Source organism: Balearica regulorum, chromosome 10 (assembly GCF_011004875.1).
Source record: "Balearica regulorum gibbericeps isolate bBalReg1 chromosome 10, bBalReg1.pri, whole genome shotgun sequence".
NCBI classification, from domain to species: domain Eukaryota; kingdom Metazoa; phylum Chordata; class Aves; order Gruiformes; family Gruidae; genus Balearica; species Balearica regulorum.
The window spans coordinates 556984-574324 of NC_046193.1; the positions used below are offsets into that span (position 1 = coordinate 556984).

Sequence of the window (17341 nt, forward strand, 5' to 3'; positions counted from 1 at the left end):
TGACTGATGTCTCTCCTTTCTCCTTCGAAGACTCATTCTGAGCCTGTCTCAGCCCGGACCCGCAATCTCTGAGTTTAAAGCTGCATTTCTGGCACAGTAACATAAAATATCGACACCGGTTTGCTGTAGAGAAGAAGTACCTCCATCCTGGATCTTGCTTTTTGCCCCACACTCTGATTTTGCTCATGTTTTCAAGTGCTGCTTCACAATAAACCTGCCATGCCCCATGTCAGATACTCATCTCCTGCCATACCATAATGATACTCTTCTTACCAAGTCCAAAATACCTTTCAGGAAATTTGGCACTCAAATAGAAACGGTGCTTATGTCTGGCAAGATCTGACAGTCAAGTAGGGTTCTCGCTACGCTTCTGGCACTCGACCTGTCCAACAGAATATGCAAAATCATGATGAAGGATGTAACAAGATAACAACAACAATAATAATAATAATAATGAAAAAACCACGTAGTTTGGTTAAATGAAAACTCAGCTACTCTGCTGGATGATTTTTCTGCACTTGGACAAGGCATAAGGGCAACTCATTCACGGTTACTCTCAATTGAAGTTCAGAATCTCACATGTAGACACAAACCCTACTAATAAAGTATTTGGAAACAATTGGCCTCAGACCTGCAGAACAATGTATCTTTTTGGACTTGTAAAACAGGACTTTTAGGGCTGGTTTACAGTTTGTCTTTGCAGCCAGACTAGCTCGACTTGTTCCTGAAAGCATTTTTGGCCTCCTATCACAAACTGAATTGACATCATTTCCTGCAGAAACAGAGTAGGAATCAAAACCTCTTAGGAGGAAGCCAAGGCAATTCGGAAAAAAATAAAAACAAAAAAGAAACGAGCCAAACCAAAAAACCCCAAACAAATGCATCTTTAAGTCACGAGACCTTGCTTTTGGCATGCGATTGTACTTTTCAAAGCTTCTGAATGGCTGCACATTAAGAAAGGTTTGAGCTGTCCAGTTATTTAGACTTCCCTTACTCACCTGAACTGCTGACTTTGTCTGTCCTTTCTTGCATAATAACTACTTTTTGATTGCTTAAAAGTACAGAAGCTTGTCCGTCAGATTTGTTGTGTTCGGTCTTACCTAATTCTGTGTGTCTTGTATTGTTTTACCTTGTAGGGTCCACCTTGAAACGACTATGTCTAGGCAAAGATCACAGTAGTAGTAACTATCCCATTTTTGTTTCTCAGTATTTCCTTCATGGCATGGGATGTTTTTGGCTTTTTTTTTTTTTTTTTAAATAATTATTATTTTTTACTAAAAGCTAGTTGTTTAATAAATAGAGCTGATGCACTTATACCGATATGAAATTAGACTGTATAAATTGTGATTCTTTCATAACAATGCATGTGCTGTGATGGCTTGGGAACCACGCATGCTGCAAGACACTTGTGGTATTCTGTGTGTGTGAGACCGTGCACGCATGCGGCGAGAAAACTGGGTTCAGTGTCCGTCTCTCTGAAATACACACCTTTAGATGACTGCAGTTCTCTGCTGGAGGAATTGATAGCTAAAAAACATCTCGTTCCTGTTGAGCTGCATGAAATATTAAACGCTAATTGAAGAGCTTTCCTGGCAAAATACTTATTTTTCTCACTGGTCCCTTTCCCTCAAGCAAAGGAAAAGGAAATGAGCAGTATTCACTTAGAAGTTACTGTTGCAGGTTGAATGCATGATCATTTAAAGGTTATTAACGTATTTTGTATTACTGTAGGACTAATTAGTTTTCTCGGTTTCCTTGGCTGGTAACTGATTAACAGCAAAAAGAAGACTGAATGTTCATGTTTGCTTATATAGTAATTTTACTACAGTTCTATGAACTTTTTGCTTGGAGAGATGGTCTTTATTTCAAATCTTTTGCTATGTCAAATATGGTGGCTGAAAAGTTACTTTATATTATTCAAATTCAGGCACCTCCAGTTGCTGTTCCCTGCTGATCTTGCTGTGTCAGACTTGTAGTTACCAACACATAAAAAGGACAGATTTTTTTTTTTCCTTAGTTCTTCTAGAAATAAGCAAACGTATAAAATTAAATCTGTCGATACTCCTCCTGTCTGCTTTTAGCTATACCAAAAGTTCTGTATCTTTATCTTTGTCTCAAAACCTCACACACCCGCTAAGTCCTCCTCTCTCCTCTTTCTTCTGTACATTCATGGGGGTTTTTTCCCCCCCAAAAAATATGCAGATGGCAGAGTAAATGGTCCTGACATCACTGGGAGAGATTGTGGGTTCCTGGAGCCTTTGAGGCGTAGTAGCTAACCCTACTTGTAACCTCTGTGGCAATTTCGTTTTTCCAGGAGGACAGTAAACTTATGCAAGTAAAATAAATGGTAAATTCATTTTTTAAATGCGTGCCATTTTAGCCAGCCACACGTCCCACCTCCCGCTCTCTCGTGGTAGTCTCCTCTGAAGAGACGCTGTAAGCCGTAGGGTGTCGGCGCTGCTGGGACTGCATTCGTTTCTTCTCTCCCGGTCATTAACTTCACCTAGAGAGAAGTTGTGGGTGCAACAGCTGGTGGCTGAGGTAACGCGATGCGATAGAAAATACGAACGCATTGGAGTTGGACCATTTCTTTAAGCAAAGGTGTTCTGTAGAAAGGAGGGGGAGGGTAAAGGTCTGAAAAGCCGCTATCTGAATTGCAGTAGATGAGAAGCTGTTTGAGCAGCAAAGTGGTGAAGCAGAGATGCCATCGTCAGCTTTCTTTGTGTGTGATTTTCCAGGATCCTCGACAAACAGTCTCGTAACGTGTCCTGAGCCCCTCCCGCAATCGACCCTACAGGTTCAGGCCAACAACAGTAACAACAAGAAAGGGACGTTCACAGACGATCTTCACAAGCTGGTTGACCAGTGGACAAGCAAAACTGTTGGAGCTGCACAGACAAAACCTTCTTTAAACCAACTGAAGCAGAACCAAAAAAGGCAAGACATGGAGCCAAAGGCTAATCCCATGCAAACACAGAATGAGACCTGTGGAGTAAGTGGCGCTCCTTGAAGGACGTACCTTTTGCTATGTGTCTGAAAGCCTTTGCAGAACTCAGATTTGGAGGAGGACATAGACTAAAAATACTTCAGATAGATGCTTCCTATAAATGTCCATCTCTTTTCATTAAGTACTAAACCAGATTGTGGGGGTTTTTTTTAAATTGTCTTTTGGAATAATCTTGAGGGATATATGGGCTGCAATATATATATATATAGAATATATATATTTTTAACTTGCAAACTGCTTATTAATAGCAATATACAGCAATACTCATACCGTTAACCATATGTTGCTCAACTTAAGTTCTAACTATTCCTAAAGATTTCTTCTTTTTGACGTTTAATATTAATCTTCCTTAGGCAGAACAGTGGCTGGGCTGGTGGCTTGGTGGTAGTGAGCCTTGGGTTTAGTGGAAGCGGAGTGAGTACTGCGCTGGGACAGGGGACAGCTGGATGTGTACTTGTACTGGGCGTCTTTGAGGTGCTCTGCCTCATGAAAATACCATCTTCAGAAATGCTGTGAACGTAAACTGCAACAAAACGGAAATTGGGAGTGCCCCCATTCATCCCTTCTTATTTTCAGTGGCAGGAAAAAACCATCGCGACGTGCGTTTGTGTCTGCGTTCAGTGAGGGTTTTCACGGCTGAGTGATGGTATGGAGGCAGGCACAAAACCGAAAGCAGATGTAGCCAGAATCCCAGTTTACTATTCTGTCCCACCCTGGTCTGGGTTTCCAGGCCTCTTCCTCCTCCTCACGGTTGGACGATTCTTTGACTGATAGTTTTTGCTGGATTTGTTTGTTTGGAAGACTGGCAACTGAGCCAAAGTAGAGGAAAATAATTTAATTTTAAAAGCAAACAAATAGCAAAAACAAAACCAGCTTTGCAATCCCTTAACACCAAGATAAGCGGCTCTGGGTAGTAAACCATTGCCTTTTCGGCGTGGAAAAAAAGATTGTATGCAGCAGTGGTAGCTCTGTAGTTACTGGTGAGGCAAGACGTGCCACAGCAGGAACCGCGCTAACGCCTCTGCTTTGGTACCTGCTGGCTTTGGAGCTAGTAGGGTCGCTGAGTTCACTGGGAAAAGCATTTGTGCAAATTCATTAAGCAATTGTATGTCAATTCTTCGTTGCTGTAAATGAACAAAAACCAGAGTAAATAATCCTTCTGCGTAGGGATGGCTTAACCAGTATAAACCCATTCTGGAGTAACAGCGACATCTAATTAAGACCCTATTAGTTCTCACAAAATAAGTCAAAGGGAATTGAAGATTTCTAGGACATGATGGTGAGGGCACAGATTTTGTTACTCTCTTTTGCTGTGATTTTTGCAGCTTGATGCCTTTTCCCCGAGACTCCTGCAGTAGTTTGAAGTATCCGATGGGGGTGTTCTGCCCGTTTATAACTCTGGAAAAGAGACCGGTCCTTTTGCTTATTTAAATCACCCGCTAACATCGATTTGGGGTTCGTTTTACCTTCTGCAGTCTGGTGTCTCTGTTTCAAAGCGTGTGGGGACAGCAGAGTATCACTGTGGGAGGAACAGGAACGTCCCTGTCTTAATACGCTGATGTTAGAGGGTTTCTTTCTTTCTAGAACACGGCAGTTGTTCCAGGGAATTAACAAGGCTGACTGAAGTCTTTCAGAGATGATTTACTAAGAGCTGGGAAGGGTTGGGATTCCCTGCTCTTCGTCTCACGTCATTCCTTGTTGCTCGGAAGAGTGTCGGTCAGTTGGAGACCTCGCGAGCCCCGCGCCAGCGTGTCCCGGGTGGTTCTGTGCGTAAAGTCCCTGTGTGGCTGCAGAGGAGATGCGAAGGTAGATGGCGAATCTTCCTAGCGTGGTTATCGTTGGGGTGTTTTGGCCGTGGAGATGACAGCAAACAGGGCAGTGGATGTGATTTAAAAGGCTTTTACAACAGCACAAGGGCTGTTTTGGGAGTTGAGCATCGTTCTGCTGATTGTACCTTTTGAAATTTACCCTGAAGGGGAAATTGTGAAGGTAAGGGAGGAGGAGAGGGCTTCGTGGTGATGGGAGAAAAATAGCCAAAAGAGGAGGGAAGGTGTGTGAAAGGACCCGTAGTCTGGACAGCCAGACAAGTGGCCCGTAAGATCAGTTCTTGGAGTGATGAGTTACGTGGGGAGATGTTATACCTGCGCTGAATCGCCGTTGAGTCCACCTTTTAAAATGGTATTGAAAAGACAAAAAGAACTCAGGAAATCACATAAAGGATGGAAAAAATAGCTAACAGGGAGCATATAAAGCTCAGGCTGTACTTCTTCAGTCCATCTGTTAACACCATCTTTTCATCGTCTTTTTGATCAAATACAGAAATGCCTTTGCAAGGAGAGAATAAGGAGCGCTAAACAGATTTCCAGCCCATCAGAGAAAGTTATAATAATGTTTTATGTTGGAAATAAAGGCTAGATAAATTGGAAGTGGTGGTGATTCTTACCCTCTCTTTTTTTTTTTTTTTTTTTTTTTGTGGAACAAACTAGCAGGAAACTGTTAGGGCAGGTTGTTTCCTATCTTCAAACTGTTCAAACTGAGTGCTTTGGTTTAGGAGATGCAATTGTTGGTCCCATGCGACGATTGGAAATGATGGGCCAGGAGGCAGGCAGTATTCATACCTTCACTTCTGAATTTTCTCTGGAAGTTATTGGGCAGAAAGACGTCTCCTTGAAGAGTTTTTAAACAGGAGTAGGAGTGATGTGAGTTGCTCCGTGGTGCTCTGTTGGCTATGGGTCCCCTGGGGTTGGCACCACACAGAGCTCTTGTATGTGACACAGAGGCCACGGAGGGCCTGGGGTGAAAGTCTAGGACTTCTGTTACACAAGGTACGACGCAGAAGGCATCAAGCCAAATGGCCCCTTTCTACTCTGTAATTTTTTTTTTTTTTTTTTCCCCCCCAATCTCTTAGACCAAAGGAAAATCCTTATCAGTTAGGGGTAGAGGTTTGGTTTGGGTTTTTTTAATGTATTACTTTCTCTTACTGTCCACCCACTGTTGTTAACGTGCAGGGTAGTTGTGTGGCTGATTTCAAATCTCTTTCACCCTGGAAACAGAGGACTAACTCCTGAGTTATCTTTTTTCTTGAGCTGCTTCTCCCACTGTCAGCAGATTGTTTGCTGTGTGAATACAATATATGATTGGTACCTTTTTGTTTAACTAAGTGAAGGCTACTTTTTAAGGGTGGAAATCAACTCAAAAGATAAATTGGTGGTGTGTTTAATAGGAGTTAGTGGTTTTATTTTCTTTCTCTTTATCGTCAGAAGTGTAGAAAGCAATAAAATAATTGGGATGCAAAGGAAGAGTTTAAATTCTGCTTTGTTTCTGTGGAGGTTACCTGTCGGTGTGGCTGCAAATCCTGGTTGGCACGTATTAGAAGGCTGTGGGGGAACCTTCAGGCATCCAGTTGTGTCACAGGAGCACTGAAATGTTCCTTTTCAAATATTGTATTTGAAAATACACATGGGTTCTCATCACCAGTAATTTGAAATGTAACAGGAGATACTAGGAAGAATGGAAGTCAAACTGCCTGATAAGAGTTCTTCCTCCCATGCTCATCCACGTCGAAGCCATGATGAAATAATCCTTTTTTGCAGGTAATTGTGGTTACCACCGGTCAAGGAATACGCCTAGGAATATGAGCTGCCTTGTGTAAAGAGTACTGAATAGTGTGTAGTTAAAGGTGTTATTTGAAGATGCCTGGGAATAAAGGGCTTACCAAAAATATGTTTTCTATTCTTCATACTGTTACGTAGCTCCATGGGTTTTAATGGAAAAACTATCACCCAAAAAAAAGCAGTCACCATGTTCCAAGTCTGTAATAAGGTCGTTTCTGTGAAGCACGCAGGTCGTGTCAGCCGGTGATGTGTGGGCTTGGCCACCATCAGTGATAGCTGCACATCTGGGTGCATTTAGTGCACTCGCCTTTAATGAGCTGGCTGCCTGGGAAGCAGGCTTTCTGGAGATAGCCACAGACGCGAAAACGGAGCGGGAGGACTATTAGCACCTTTTACTGTGTCTTCCGTCTCCATCGGATCGGAAGAATAATAAAAAATAGGATGAATCTGTGTCTGAAGCTATTCGATGCTCACTTCTTGGTCTGAATGTCAGAACAGCTTTCCAGGAACCTGGAAGAGCACAAACACAAATCTTTGGCAGCACCGAATAACTTTGGGCTTTCAGCAAACTGGAAAAGGGTGATAAAAAAGATGTATTGGCATCCTTGCCCTGCTTGTGCTGGCAGCCAGCTCTCACCCTGCCCTGGGATCCAGAGGATTTTGTTTCAGTGGTAGTTGGACCATACAGAAATAAAACGGTAATGCTAATAACGTAGCATCAAAATGTAGCTGGAAGAAAAATTATCAAAATCCTGCATTTTTAGCATGAGTTGCGGTAGGTACGGTCAGCTTTCAGAGCAGAATCGCAGAATAATGGTTTCATCTGTTCTAATGTCAAAACATAAAAGTTTATGATGTTTAAGTCAAACACAACTATTAGCTATATACTTTCACAGTACTGTAGCTATGAATGTTGCTGAAGTGGCACCTTAGAGCTTGGCAAAGCATGCTGGCAAGGTAGAGAATTAGAAAAAGAAGTCCATAGAACAGATTCTTTTTTTTTCTGAACTTTGTCCAGTGGGGTTTGTGTCATTTCCACCTATGTTTTTGTGTATGTTCTTCTTTGTGTATGTATCATTCTTGTTTTCTACGTGAGTATGTGTGATTATTTGGGGAAACAGGAATGAATGGGAAGACTGGCAGGAAAAGGCAGGTATTTAGGGAAGCAGGAGCAAGAGGTGGCTCTTACACGGCAGGGACTTGTACAAGCACCTTGTGTTCCTGCGGGGGGAGGTTGGCAAGCGCAGGAGAGGAGACGCGTGAGCGGAGGGAGGAAGGCAGCAGGCTGAGATGCCGCCATAGGTGTTTGTGAAGTGTATTGCTTCTATGGAGGAGGCTAATGGAGGCGCAGAGGGGAAGGGGGGGGCATTTCACTTCCTTCTCATGTAATATAGGATGTCAACCCAGTCTCCCTTCCAAAAAAAAAAAAAAAAAAAGCCACCAAAACCACCCCAAAACAAAACACAAAAAATCCTATCGAATATCTCCAGCAGACAGACTTTTCTACGTGGTGATGACAGAGGTGAATTTTGCAGTGCGTTTGTTAAATTCATTAAGTTTGAGTCTCTCCACCTTATCAGCCTGCTTAAGGCCAGGCCAGCTGACGTTACTAGGCTCTAGACAGGCAGCAGAACAAACTAAAATTACTAATTAATAAATAGAAAATGAATGTTGTAATACTAAAATTGATGTAATATAGTTGGCTAAGTCAGACACTCGGTCGCATTGCTCATTGCTAGCGTTACATCGTCTAAACTTGAATTAGGAAGGGAAGACCACTTCTGCTTTACACTCCTGCAGGATTAGAGTAAATAAACCCCAAACTCTCCTCCGATACGACTGCAGGCTGTGGCCAGAGATCTTTTGGTTTTCAGTGATCTCTAAACATCCAGCTGGATACAGGAGTCTGATATTGTACCGCTTGTTTTCAATTCCCAAGACAACTTCAGTATAAAAGAAACAATTCGCACCCAGCTCTTCAGGCCGTGGGTAGAATACCGAAGCCCAGAAGATGTTCTGGAAGCTGCAGGCTGTCTCCACTAGGATGTAGCGTGCTGGAGTTCATGCCCACGTTGGCATCAACAGCTTGTGCCAGAACTGGCACCTTTCGAACACGCTTGCAGCAGTGAAGAGCTTAAGGGGAGAGGTCACCTGGGCAAAGAGGGAGCTGCAGGTAACGAACGTGTCCCTTCAGCACAGAACCGCCCAGCTCGTGCGTGACGGGAGAACTCAGGGGCTCACAGCTTCGCTCGTGAGCTTCATCCCCTCCGCCCGCCCCCCGAAAGCGTAGGGTTGTACTCAGGGGTGAAATTCCCTTACCGTTGGCAAGGCACTCGGCCGTGCCATGCATCTCGGGGGCTTTCTTTGATGTGCCTCCGTTAAAATACCAGCCTGATTGACTGAAATGGCGAGCTGGTTCTGTGCGCAGCCGTGACTTTGACCCCAGTGTAGGTGCACACCTTGTCCATCACTGCGTGAATGTCCATCTGCTTCCCTTTGAATTTTATGAACAAAGTGATTTGTAGTTTCATGGGCTTTGAGGACGATTCTGGTGCATGTTGGTTTTGACATTTCAGTTGGCATCTACGTGAAGGAAGAAGTGGGTCGTTTTGGCCTCCGTTGGTGTTGAGTAGTCATAGCTGGTTGAAAGATGGTTAAAAAATGGCTTTGACCAAGAGACTTCTATCCAGGGGAAGACGCAAGACCTTAGATGTCTTGTTGCCTCTTAAAGTGTGTGTTTTGCTCCCTTGAAGCATGTGACGGAGGTAGAGGAAGCAACCTTAAATCATTAACGTGCATTTGTCACATTAACAGACTTTAACGAGTATGTGTAATGGTTGGGTTTGGAGCATGATGCAATTTTATTCCTGGTGCGCATATGTGGCCTTAAATACAGCTGCTGCTTTACTGAGTAATTTAGCTGAGAATGAAAGTCAAGAAGCACAAATCGGGTAGAAGTAGATTTCTCGGCATTTTAAAATAACTTAAAATAAGCTTTCTCAAGTTAGAATTTTTAAATTCTGAAAAAAAAATTGCTAAAAATACCACCTTGCTAAAATGTCACCTGACATTTTCAGTGCTACCGTAGAACCGATTGCTTGTATAAGAAATTATATACTTTGGTTAGGTGCATTTACAGGCATCCGTTGTCATCCACTCACACTTGTCTAGTTTGGTGGAAATCATCATTTTGAGGATGTTAAAACATGGGACTAATAATAGGTTAAAGAAGTGTTTAGGTCTTAAAAATGCATCCTCGGTTCCTCTGTTTATTGTTCGTTGGTTTCTACTGTTAATTTGGGTGGATTTTATACGTTAATGATGTTAAACTCATAGTGAAGCAACTATTTCTCTTAATTCAATGCTCACCATCAGATTTGTTTCCAATTAGAACTGGAGACAGTGAAGAAGGATATCAAATATTTCTGTATTTTTCTAAAATTTGCTTTGAAACACAGGTCAATGCCCGAAAGCAGTAAGTCCCAGAGTGACATTGTCATTTTTATTTTTAACTGAGAAGAGATACTAAATCAGAAACATGGGAAGCATTCCATACAGTCTTATACATATATTCATTTTTTCTGCTGAGATTTCACCTTCACACCAGTTTTATCAATTTAACGTGAAATCTCAGATTAACAGGAGATTCCCGGAGTCACATAATACCCCTTTTTTTTTTTTTTTTTTTCTTATGCCATGAATAGATGCTGACTCGGTGGGAGCCGCGGCAGGGAGTTGTAAATTCTGTGAAATTAAAATCGTAATGCAACACTGCAAACCCCATACACAGCGAGAGCGGGCGGCGTTGTGGGTAACGGTTGTTTCTGTGGCGTTGGCACGATGGAGCGGAAAACTCGGGGAGCTCCGCCACCCCCGTGTCTAGGAAGGAGAGCTCCATCTCTGCCCCTCGCATGCAAAATCTGAATAATCGAAGTGGATGTTAGTAGAATTTTAGAAAAATAGCCAGAACTGGTTCCGGCCGCCCCCGAGGCAGGGGCAGCACCCGCTGTGTCCTGGCTGGTTACCGCGCCTGGTCTCCACCGCCACCAGTGCTGGGGATTTAACCGCCCTGGCAAACCTAGTTTTTTACAGAAATGCATGCTCGAATTTTTAAAACCTTTTCTGAGGATGGCTGTAAGAATACGAGATTTGGGTTAATTGTCCATTTAGTTTAATTTATTTACTTTTATGCACAAAACCGAGGATAAAAGATATTTGAGTTCCCTTGGACATTTGAGGAGTTCCATGGCTTTTTGTGGCATTCAGTGATGCTTCCTGAAATAGTAACCTTATATTCCAAAGCTTTCCCCTCCTCCCCGTATCAACCTTTCCTATCAGTTTCCAAATTTTTTGCCTTTAGAAAACAATAAAAGCAAAAAAGAGGGGAAAATAAAGAGCTCCGAGGACGCTGTGGCACCCCTGTGCCCCGGGGGCCATGCCGCTGGGGGACCAGCACCGCCACGGTCCCGGCACGGACACGCGTGTGTCAGCACACCGGCACTGCCCGCGGCAGGCGTGCAAAGAGGAGCTTAATAGCGACGCTTTTTGTATTTCTCTTTTCGTAGGTTAATTCGGTAAGAACGGGATTGGGGAAAAAGTGCGTTGTACCAGCGTCTTGCCCCGTGCCCGCTGCGTTAGCTCCTGGAGCTTCGCCGTCCCTGCCAGTGCCTGTGCCAGGGCCTGTCCTCTCTGGCACGGTGACGCCTTACGTGATGCCTCTCTGTCCCTACGGAGGAGTTTTCCCTACACCCGTTTACGGAGTGCCGTGGTCGGGGCCGGCCGCGCAGCCCGGCGTCGCGCGGTTCTCGCCTCTCGGCAAAACCTGCTTGCAGATGTACCCGGTGCCGCTGCAGCGACCCGCTGCCGAGCCGCCTGGCCCGCACCTGCGGATGACGTAGCTCGGTGGCCTCGCCGTAGGTAACGATGATTTCGGCGTTGTCACGTGGAGTGTTTGATCTGTAGATGCCATACGTGTTGGACGAGGCGGGGGTCCGGGTCGGGCCCGCTAGCGTACACAGCCATACACCGCATCCAGCAATCACTGTGAAATGGTCTCACAAAAGATAGTGCGTCTGTTATGGCAATATTTGCTTACGTTGCGTTGCTGACGACACTTTATTCTGTTGTGTTCTGGTGTTTTACACTTGCGATCCTTAAAGTCGATGTACTTGAATTGATGATTGGAAAATTGTACTAACCCCTGCAGGAGTACAGTGCCTTGAATCTCAGCTTTTCAGTTCCAGCTGGAAAGAGATGTAAAATTATTCGAAAGGTGTATTTTATTTACAATCTGGTTGCGAGTTGAAGTTCTTTTTATTTGCAAAGATATCGAAGGTTTACAGTCGACATTCTTCATCAGTTTCATTCTGCTGTAAATGCTTTTATTTTAATTCACGGGTTGAATTTTCATTTCTGAAGCTTTTTTAAAAAAAAAATAATGAAAAATTGTGAGGTGAGATTTGTTTGAGATGCCGATCAAAAAATTGTTTGTGTGCGTACAAGGAGTAGTGAAATGCACATTTTAAAATAGGAGCATTTACAGAGTGATCCAAGGAAGTTGTATATAAGGACAGGTAATAGCTTTGGGCAGTGCAATTTGTTCTCTTCCTCAGTCTTTGGGAAAAGTTGTTGTAGACGGCAACTTATTTCTGTAACCGGCAGGCAAATCCTGTTTTCTTCTGGATCAGCACCAAATTGCATTACATTTTCTTTCCCATACTGGGCTTTTCTAATTCAGTTAAATTGCAAATTCATGCATGTTTCCCAAGTGAAGAAATCTAACCGAAATCTTGATTGTAGGAGAACCCGTCTCCGTTACTGTACGAACCGTGTAAGTACAGCACTCGCGTGCGGTCTGGCTTCGGTTCGGCCGCCGCGGTTCAGAATGGTGTTTTACCACTGACGCGCTAGCAGCATCCACGCTAAAACGGAATAAAAATGTGAAGCTATTCTTTTTCATATCTGATACTTCAGTTTTGGAGCCTCACCAACTCTTGTCTGAAATTTTTTTATTATTATTTTTTTATCTTTTTTTCTTTTTAGCGTTAATTAAGTTTGCGCTCTAGGTGGCGTGGACACCCCTCTCCTGTTTGAAAGTTGCTTTTTGCCCGTTTTACTGTGCATAGAGTCTCCGCCTGCATCTCTCGTTCGAAAGGCACAAGATAACCACTAAAACTGATTTGCTGATGGTAAGTCTCCTTTCCCTCGGCAGCGCTAAGGGCGAGTATCACAGGTCGCATCCGAAGGCACGATGCTCGGGATCTCCACCGCGATGACGTTTTATACTGTCTGCTGGAGGGCAGAGATGTCTTGTGCTGCCAAGCTGTGAATTGTATAGTTCTATTGTACTTCGAGCATTATATCTGTCTAAATTATTTTGTTTGTACCCTTTGAAAATATTATTCCATCAATTCAGTTAGAATTGAATTTTATAGAGAAATATGCAGAGTCTTCTGCCTGGGCAAAATACTTACTGTAGTAAGAGATTTCTGTTCTCTGTAACATGTATCTTTAATTTGTTTGGGTTTTTTAGAGTCACGTCTGTATGCTTCATGAGCAAACATGGAAAATATGTTCTCACACCAGTTTTCCTTCAGCTTGCACTGAATCTTACAGTTTATGTCGCTATTGCCTGTTGTATAGTCCATCCCTTGTATACTGACAAAGTCAGTGGCACTAAAAACCCCGAGAAATTGTATAGATTAAAAAGAAGAAAAATAAACATTTTGTGCTTGAAAATTGTGTGAAAAACCCAGTGTTTTTCTAAAACGTAGACTTGTGTCCGTTCCCAGCTGTTCCGGGTAACTTTACATTTGTTTTCCAGACTCTTATCCCTTGACTTGCGTAGAAGGAGCAGACGTGATGCCTCCGCTGTCTCTCAGGTTCTGCCCCTAACTGACGCGTCCCACCTCTTGGCAGCTGTAGGAGCCGCACGGTGCCCCGGAAGTCGCGTAGTGCCACCTCACAGGTTACGTTGCTTGAAACTCCCCTGCCCGCTGCAGCGTTTCTGGTGTTGCGTTGCTGCGAAGCAGACCGGAGTGGAACATTAAACGGGTTCCTCTAAGCAGGTGGTGCCTTCAGTATGGTACATGTGAGGATGGCAGAGTTTGGTAGGCAGTGCAAGAGGCGCGTGGACTGCGTCTCTCCTGCACTGAAAAGCACTAGGGAAGCCCTTTTAACTTGATCCTGGCATCATTTAAATGCGAGGAGGCGAAGATACGATGTTCAGCCTCGATGCAAGCGCCCTTTTGGCAGTTGCCATCGTTGGCGTAGGCTGCAGGAGAAATTAGGAAAGGATGTGCAGGAAGAGGTTTGATGCGCCTGCTTCTGTCTTCCTGCGCGTTCGACCCACGCGGCTTTGCTGTATGTGCTGCGCGCATTCGAAGGTCCGTGGCCTGTGCTGCAGCTCGCTGGGAGGCTTCCTCCCCTGGGCCGGCGGCTGCGTTGCATGCGCTGTGTGCCCGGGCAGAGCCAGCGACGGGCAGCCTGCGTGAGCGAGGCTTGAACGCAGCTTCCAAACGTCTAGTTGGGTGTGTTCTTAACTATCGCCTCTTTAGCTGGTACGGGGCCTCAGAGCGGCTCTGAGGCTGATGTTGGCATTTCAGTATTCAGGATTTTAATTTTCCGATAGCTATCTTGGCTGCAATTTTCTATTAACCTCAAGCTCTGCGTTGTTGCCCTCAATGGCACCGATGGCATCAAAGGGTTCCCTGACCCTCGGTGGCAGTTAAGCAAATGATGTGAGATGAAAAAAATGGGACAACTTCTGGAGCAAAAGGTGAGCAAAGGAGCGAGAGGGACCCGAGGGGTCCGTGCTGCGCTGTCAGAGGTGGGGGGGTCTGTACCCAAAAAGACATTCCCCTGCAGATCCCAGAACCAAACTGACTTTATTCCCAACTTTGACTATTGCTTTGATGTGCAGCAAACGGGGGTCAAACCCGCTGCACAGAATTCCCCGCCTCGCCAGTTGCAGGCCTGCGGCCGTGTCCCGTAGCTCTGCCATCTCCTGACGTTCCCGGCGCTGCTCTGCAAGGACGCGTGTGCCGGCAGTACGGATCCTCAGTTTTAAATATGAGGTTTCGATGGGGGAGTTTGCAGATCCCCCAATTTTCAATCTCTTAGAATTTGTAGAAACTTAATACAAATATTGAAAGAATGTTTTAAACTGCCGAGCCACCCACCCAGTAGTTTGGAATTGCCAAACTAAGTTTGCGCATATGCCGCTAATTTGGCTCTCCGATTGCCGTACATGGTGATGGAGTATCTAAGAGCGTAATGGCATCCTGTTTTCCCACCGCATCCCTGGCTTGCTTGGAGCGGGGCCAGGCGGGGAGGAGAGCCGGTGCTGCTCGTCTGCCGTGGGGATGCAAAGTGGGGAGCGGAGGTGGCAGGGAGAAACATCTGAGCGGTTTGAGGCTCTTCTGCAAATCCCGATTCAACCTCCCTGACACGGATTTCATTCAAAAGAATGATGTAAAATTGTCCCTCGCGGTTTCTTTGCATGTTTAACTCTGGTCTTCATTCCACAACTTTAAAGAGGAAATATTGCTTAACTATTGCTTTACACCTACCTCCAAAGTGCTCCTTTTCTGCTGTCTGTTGTTTAACAATTTTACTTTTCTCTGAAATATTTGCCATTGGCTGGTATCGGAGACAAGGCGAGGGATTGAATGGGCCGAATGTGGCGGTTTCTTTGCTCCCACAGAGATACTCGTGTTTGGGAACAGGGCGCTCTCGTGCTAAATGGTGGTATTTCCAAAATGAACTTAATCAAATTGCGGGGTTTGCCGTTTGGTATGTGTGGTAGGAAATCCCTAATACTTTTGAATCAGTCGTTAGTTTAACTTGGCTTTGTCAATAGTTGCTCTTTCCCTTCAAGCGTTTTTTTTTTTTTTTGTCCCACTGCACGCTATTTTCAATTCCGAGAACATTCAGAATTTTTCCAAACAAGCCCCGTGCACTTAGTGCTCGGTGGGTCATGCCAGTATTGTTCAGTTAGCGCGTGTTGGAGTGGGAAGAACATCCGTCCTTCTACATTCTTTGGAAGTTGGCTTTGGCAAGTGATAATCAGAAGTCTCCCTTCTGAAACTATTTGACCTCAGCATTGCTTTCCCTGTCCCCCCACCCTAATTAAGCAAAGGGTTCAAGTCTTTTTTTGTAAGCCTGATGTCTCAGGTATTAGCTAATACGGCAAACGGTTGGACTTGGTGATCTTAGAGGTCTTTTCCACCCTTAAAGATTCTATGATTCTATAAAAACCTACCTAGTTTTCTGCCTTGCTGCCAACCAGCCCCCACCTGAGTTTTCAATAGATGCTGTTGAAAGTGTTGGCCTGGAGACAGAGGCCACAAATGAAATAATTCATGACTGTGTTTAACACCTCAGTGAGGTTCCCTTGCATTCTCCGGTTCCTCGTCTGCCCTTCTCAGTCCCCAATTTCTGGTGATGTTTGTGGAGAAGGATTGCGGTGCCGGAGAGGCGTGCGGTTGCTGAATGGGCAAGGTCTCTGCAGAGTACACGAGCAGGGAGTTTGTGCGCTCTTCGTTGTTGCAGATGGATGAGTATCTTGCTATGGGATTGAATTCATAAAACAGCAAACCCATAATCGTGTGGAATATCTTGCTATGGTTACTTATTGATTTGAATGCTTGAGGTGTATTTCTTTGAGTTGTGGTGTTGGGCTGTGGTTGGCCAGTGCTTGGGCAGGCTGAGCTTCCGTTGAGTATTCGGGCAAGCTGGCTGGCGTGCTGGTCCTCGTGGTGTTTCTTCTGAAGGAACCTGCTAAATACAATTGTTTTCCTGTCTGTATGCTCCTGAAATGAGCCGTTGATCAGATGGGAATTGTGGTGTGCCGTACACACGTCGGTGACTTTTGACTGCTTGCTTTTTCAGGCAGGTCTGTTTGTGGAGCCGTCCCTGCAGATGCAGCAGGAAGGTGATGGTCCAGCCCTGACCAGGCTGGTTCTTTTATTGATGCAGATAAGCTCCAGAAGTGCAACATAATGAAACAAATTTTAGGAGCTGTCAGGTTACAAATTCTGTATTATGAAAGAATTTGTTGCTCGGAAGGATTTGGATGTACTGCGATGCTGACGTTAGCTGGGTCAGTAAATAGATTACTTGTAACTGATTCATCTGAAAGTCAAGCTTGTACCAGCAGGCAGCAACTTTTGTAAACTATGTGGTGCTCTCTGCTTTTTTTTTTTTTTCAGTGATAGTTGCAGTGTACTATCAAGATTGCCGCTATATACGCTTGGATCTATATTTGACTATAAAACTTCTCCCTTGACATAAATTCCACATGAAAAGTTTAGAGGCTGCGTGATTAAAGCTTTCCGCCTGACATGGAAAGCCTCATTAAGCTTTAGATTTTGCTTGGTAAGTGTAGAGAAGCTATGCATGGAAGACGACCTGCTATTTTGATAAAGTATCTGTTAAAACAGTGCAATTCTGGTGACGAGTTCTTGGTTTTTCAAAGTCTGGTGAGCAAGGGAAGCTTGGATTAATTTCTTTTGATGTAGTGCCACCGGATGGATTTACGGCATACGTTTAGTGTGTTATTGTATTCGCACGTTAACAAGGCAGAAGGAGAAGTTAGGGTGTTTTGTTTCCTTTCCCCTGGAGAGGAGCAGCTCCCCATGCTTCGCCTTTCGTTACCGAGGCGCCACGGAGTGCAGGTACAGCCCCGTTGCTCTCGAGGAGTTCCACGTGACAGGACGGG

The 17341-nt window shown here is 44.5% G+C and overlaps 1 protein-coding gene across 8 annotated transcripts in view; it reads left to right on the forward strand.

The window, feature by feature from the left end:
• Nucleotides 1-17341, forward strand: part of WNK2 (WNK lysine deficient protein kinase 2) — a 112849-nt gene that overhangs the window by 93350 nt on the left and 2158 nt on the right. For 6 of the 8 annotated variants that reach the window (XM_075762635.1, XM_075762638.1, XM_075762637.1 and 3 more), the window contains 3 exons: nt 1137-1181; nt 2739-2992; nt 11187-13309. In XM_075762635.1, coding sequence (XP_075618750.1) covers nt 1137-1181; nt 2739-2992; nt 11187-11519 — 632 coding nt within the window. In that variant the 3' untranslated portion in view covers nt 11520-13309. Of the gene's footprint in view, nt 1-1136; nt 1182-2738; nt 2993-11186; nt 13310-17341 lie in introns of those variants that run through there. The other 2 variants (XM_075762641.1, XM_075762639.1) reach the window with 2 other exon arrangements.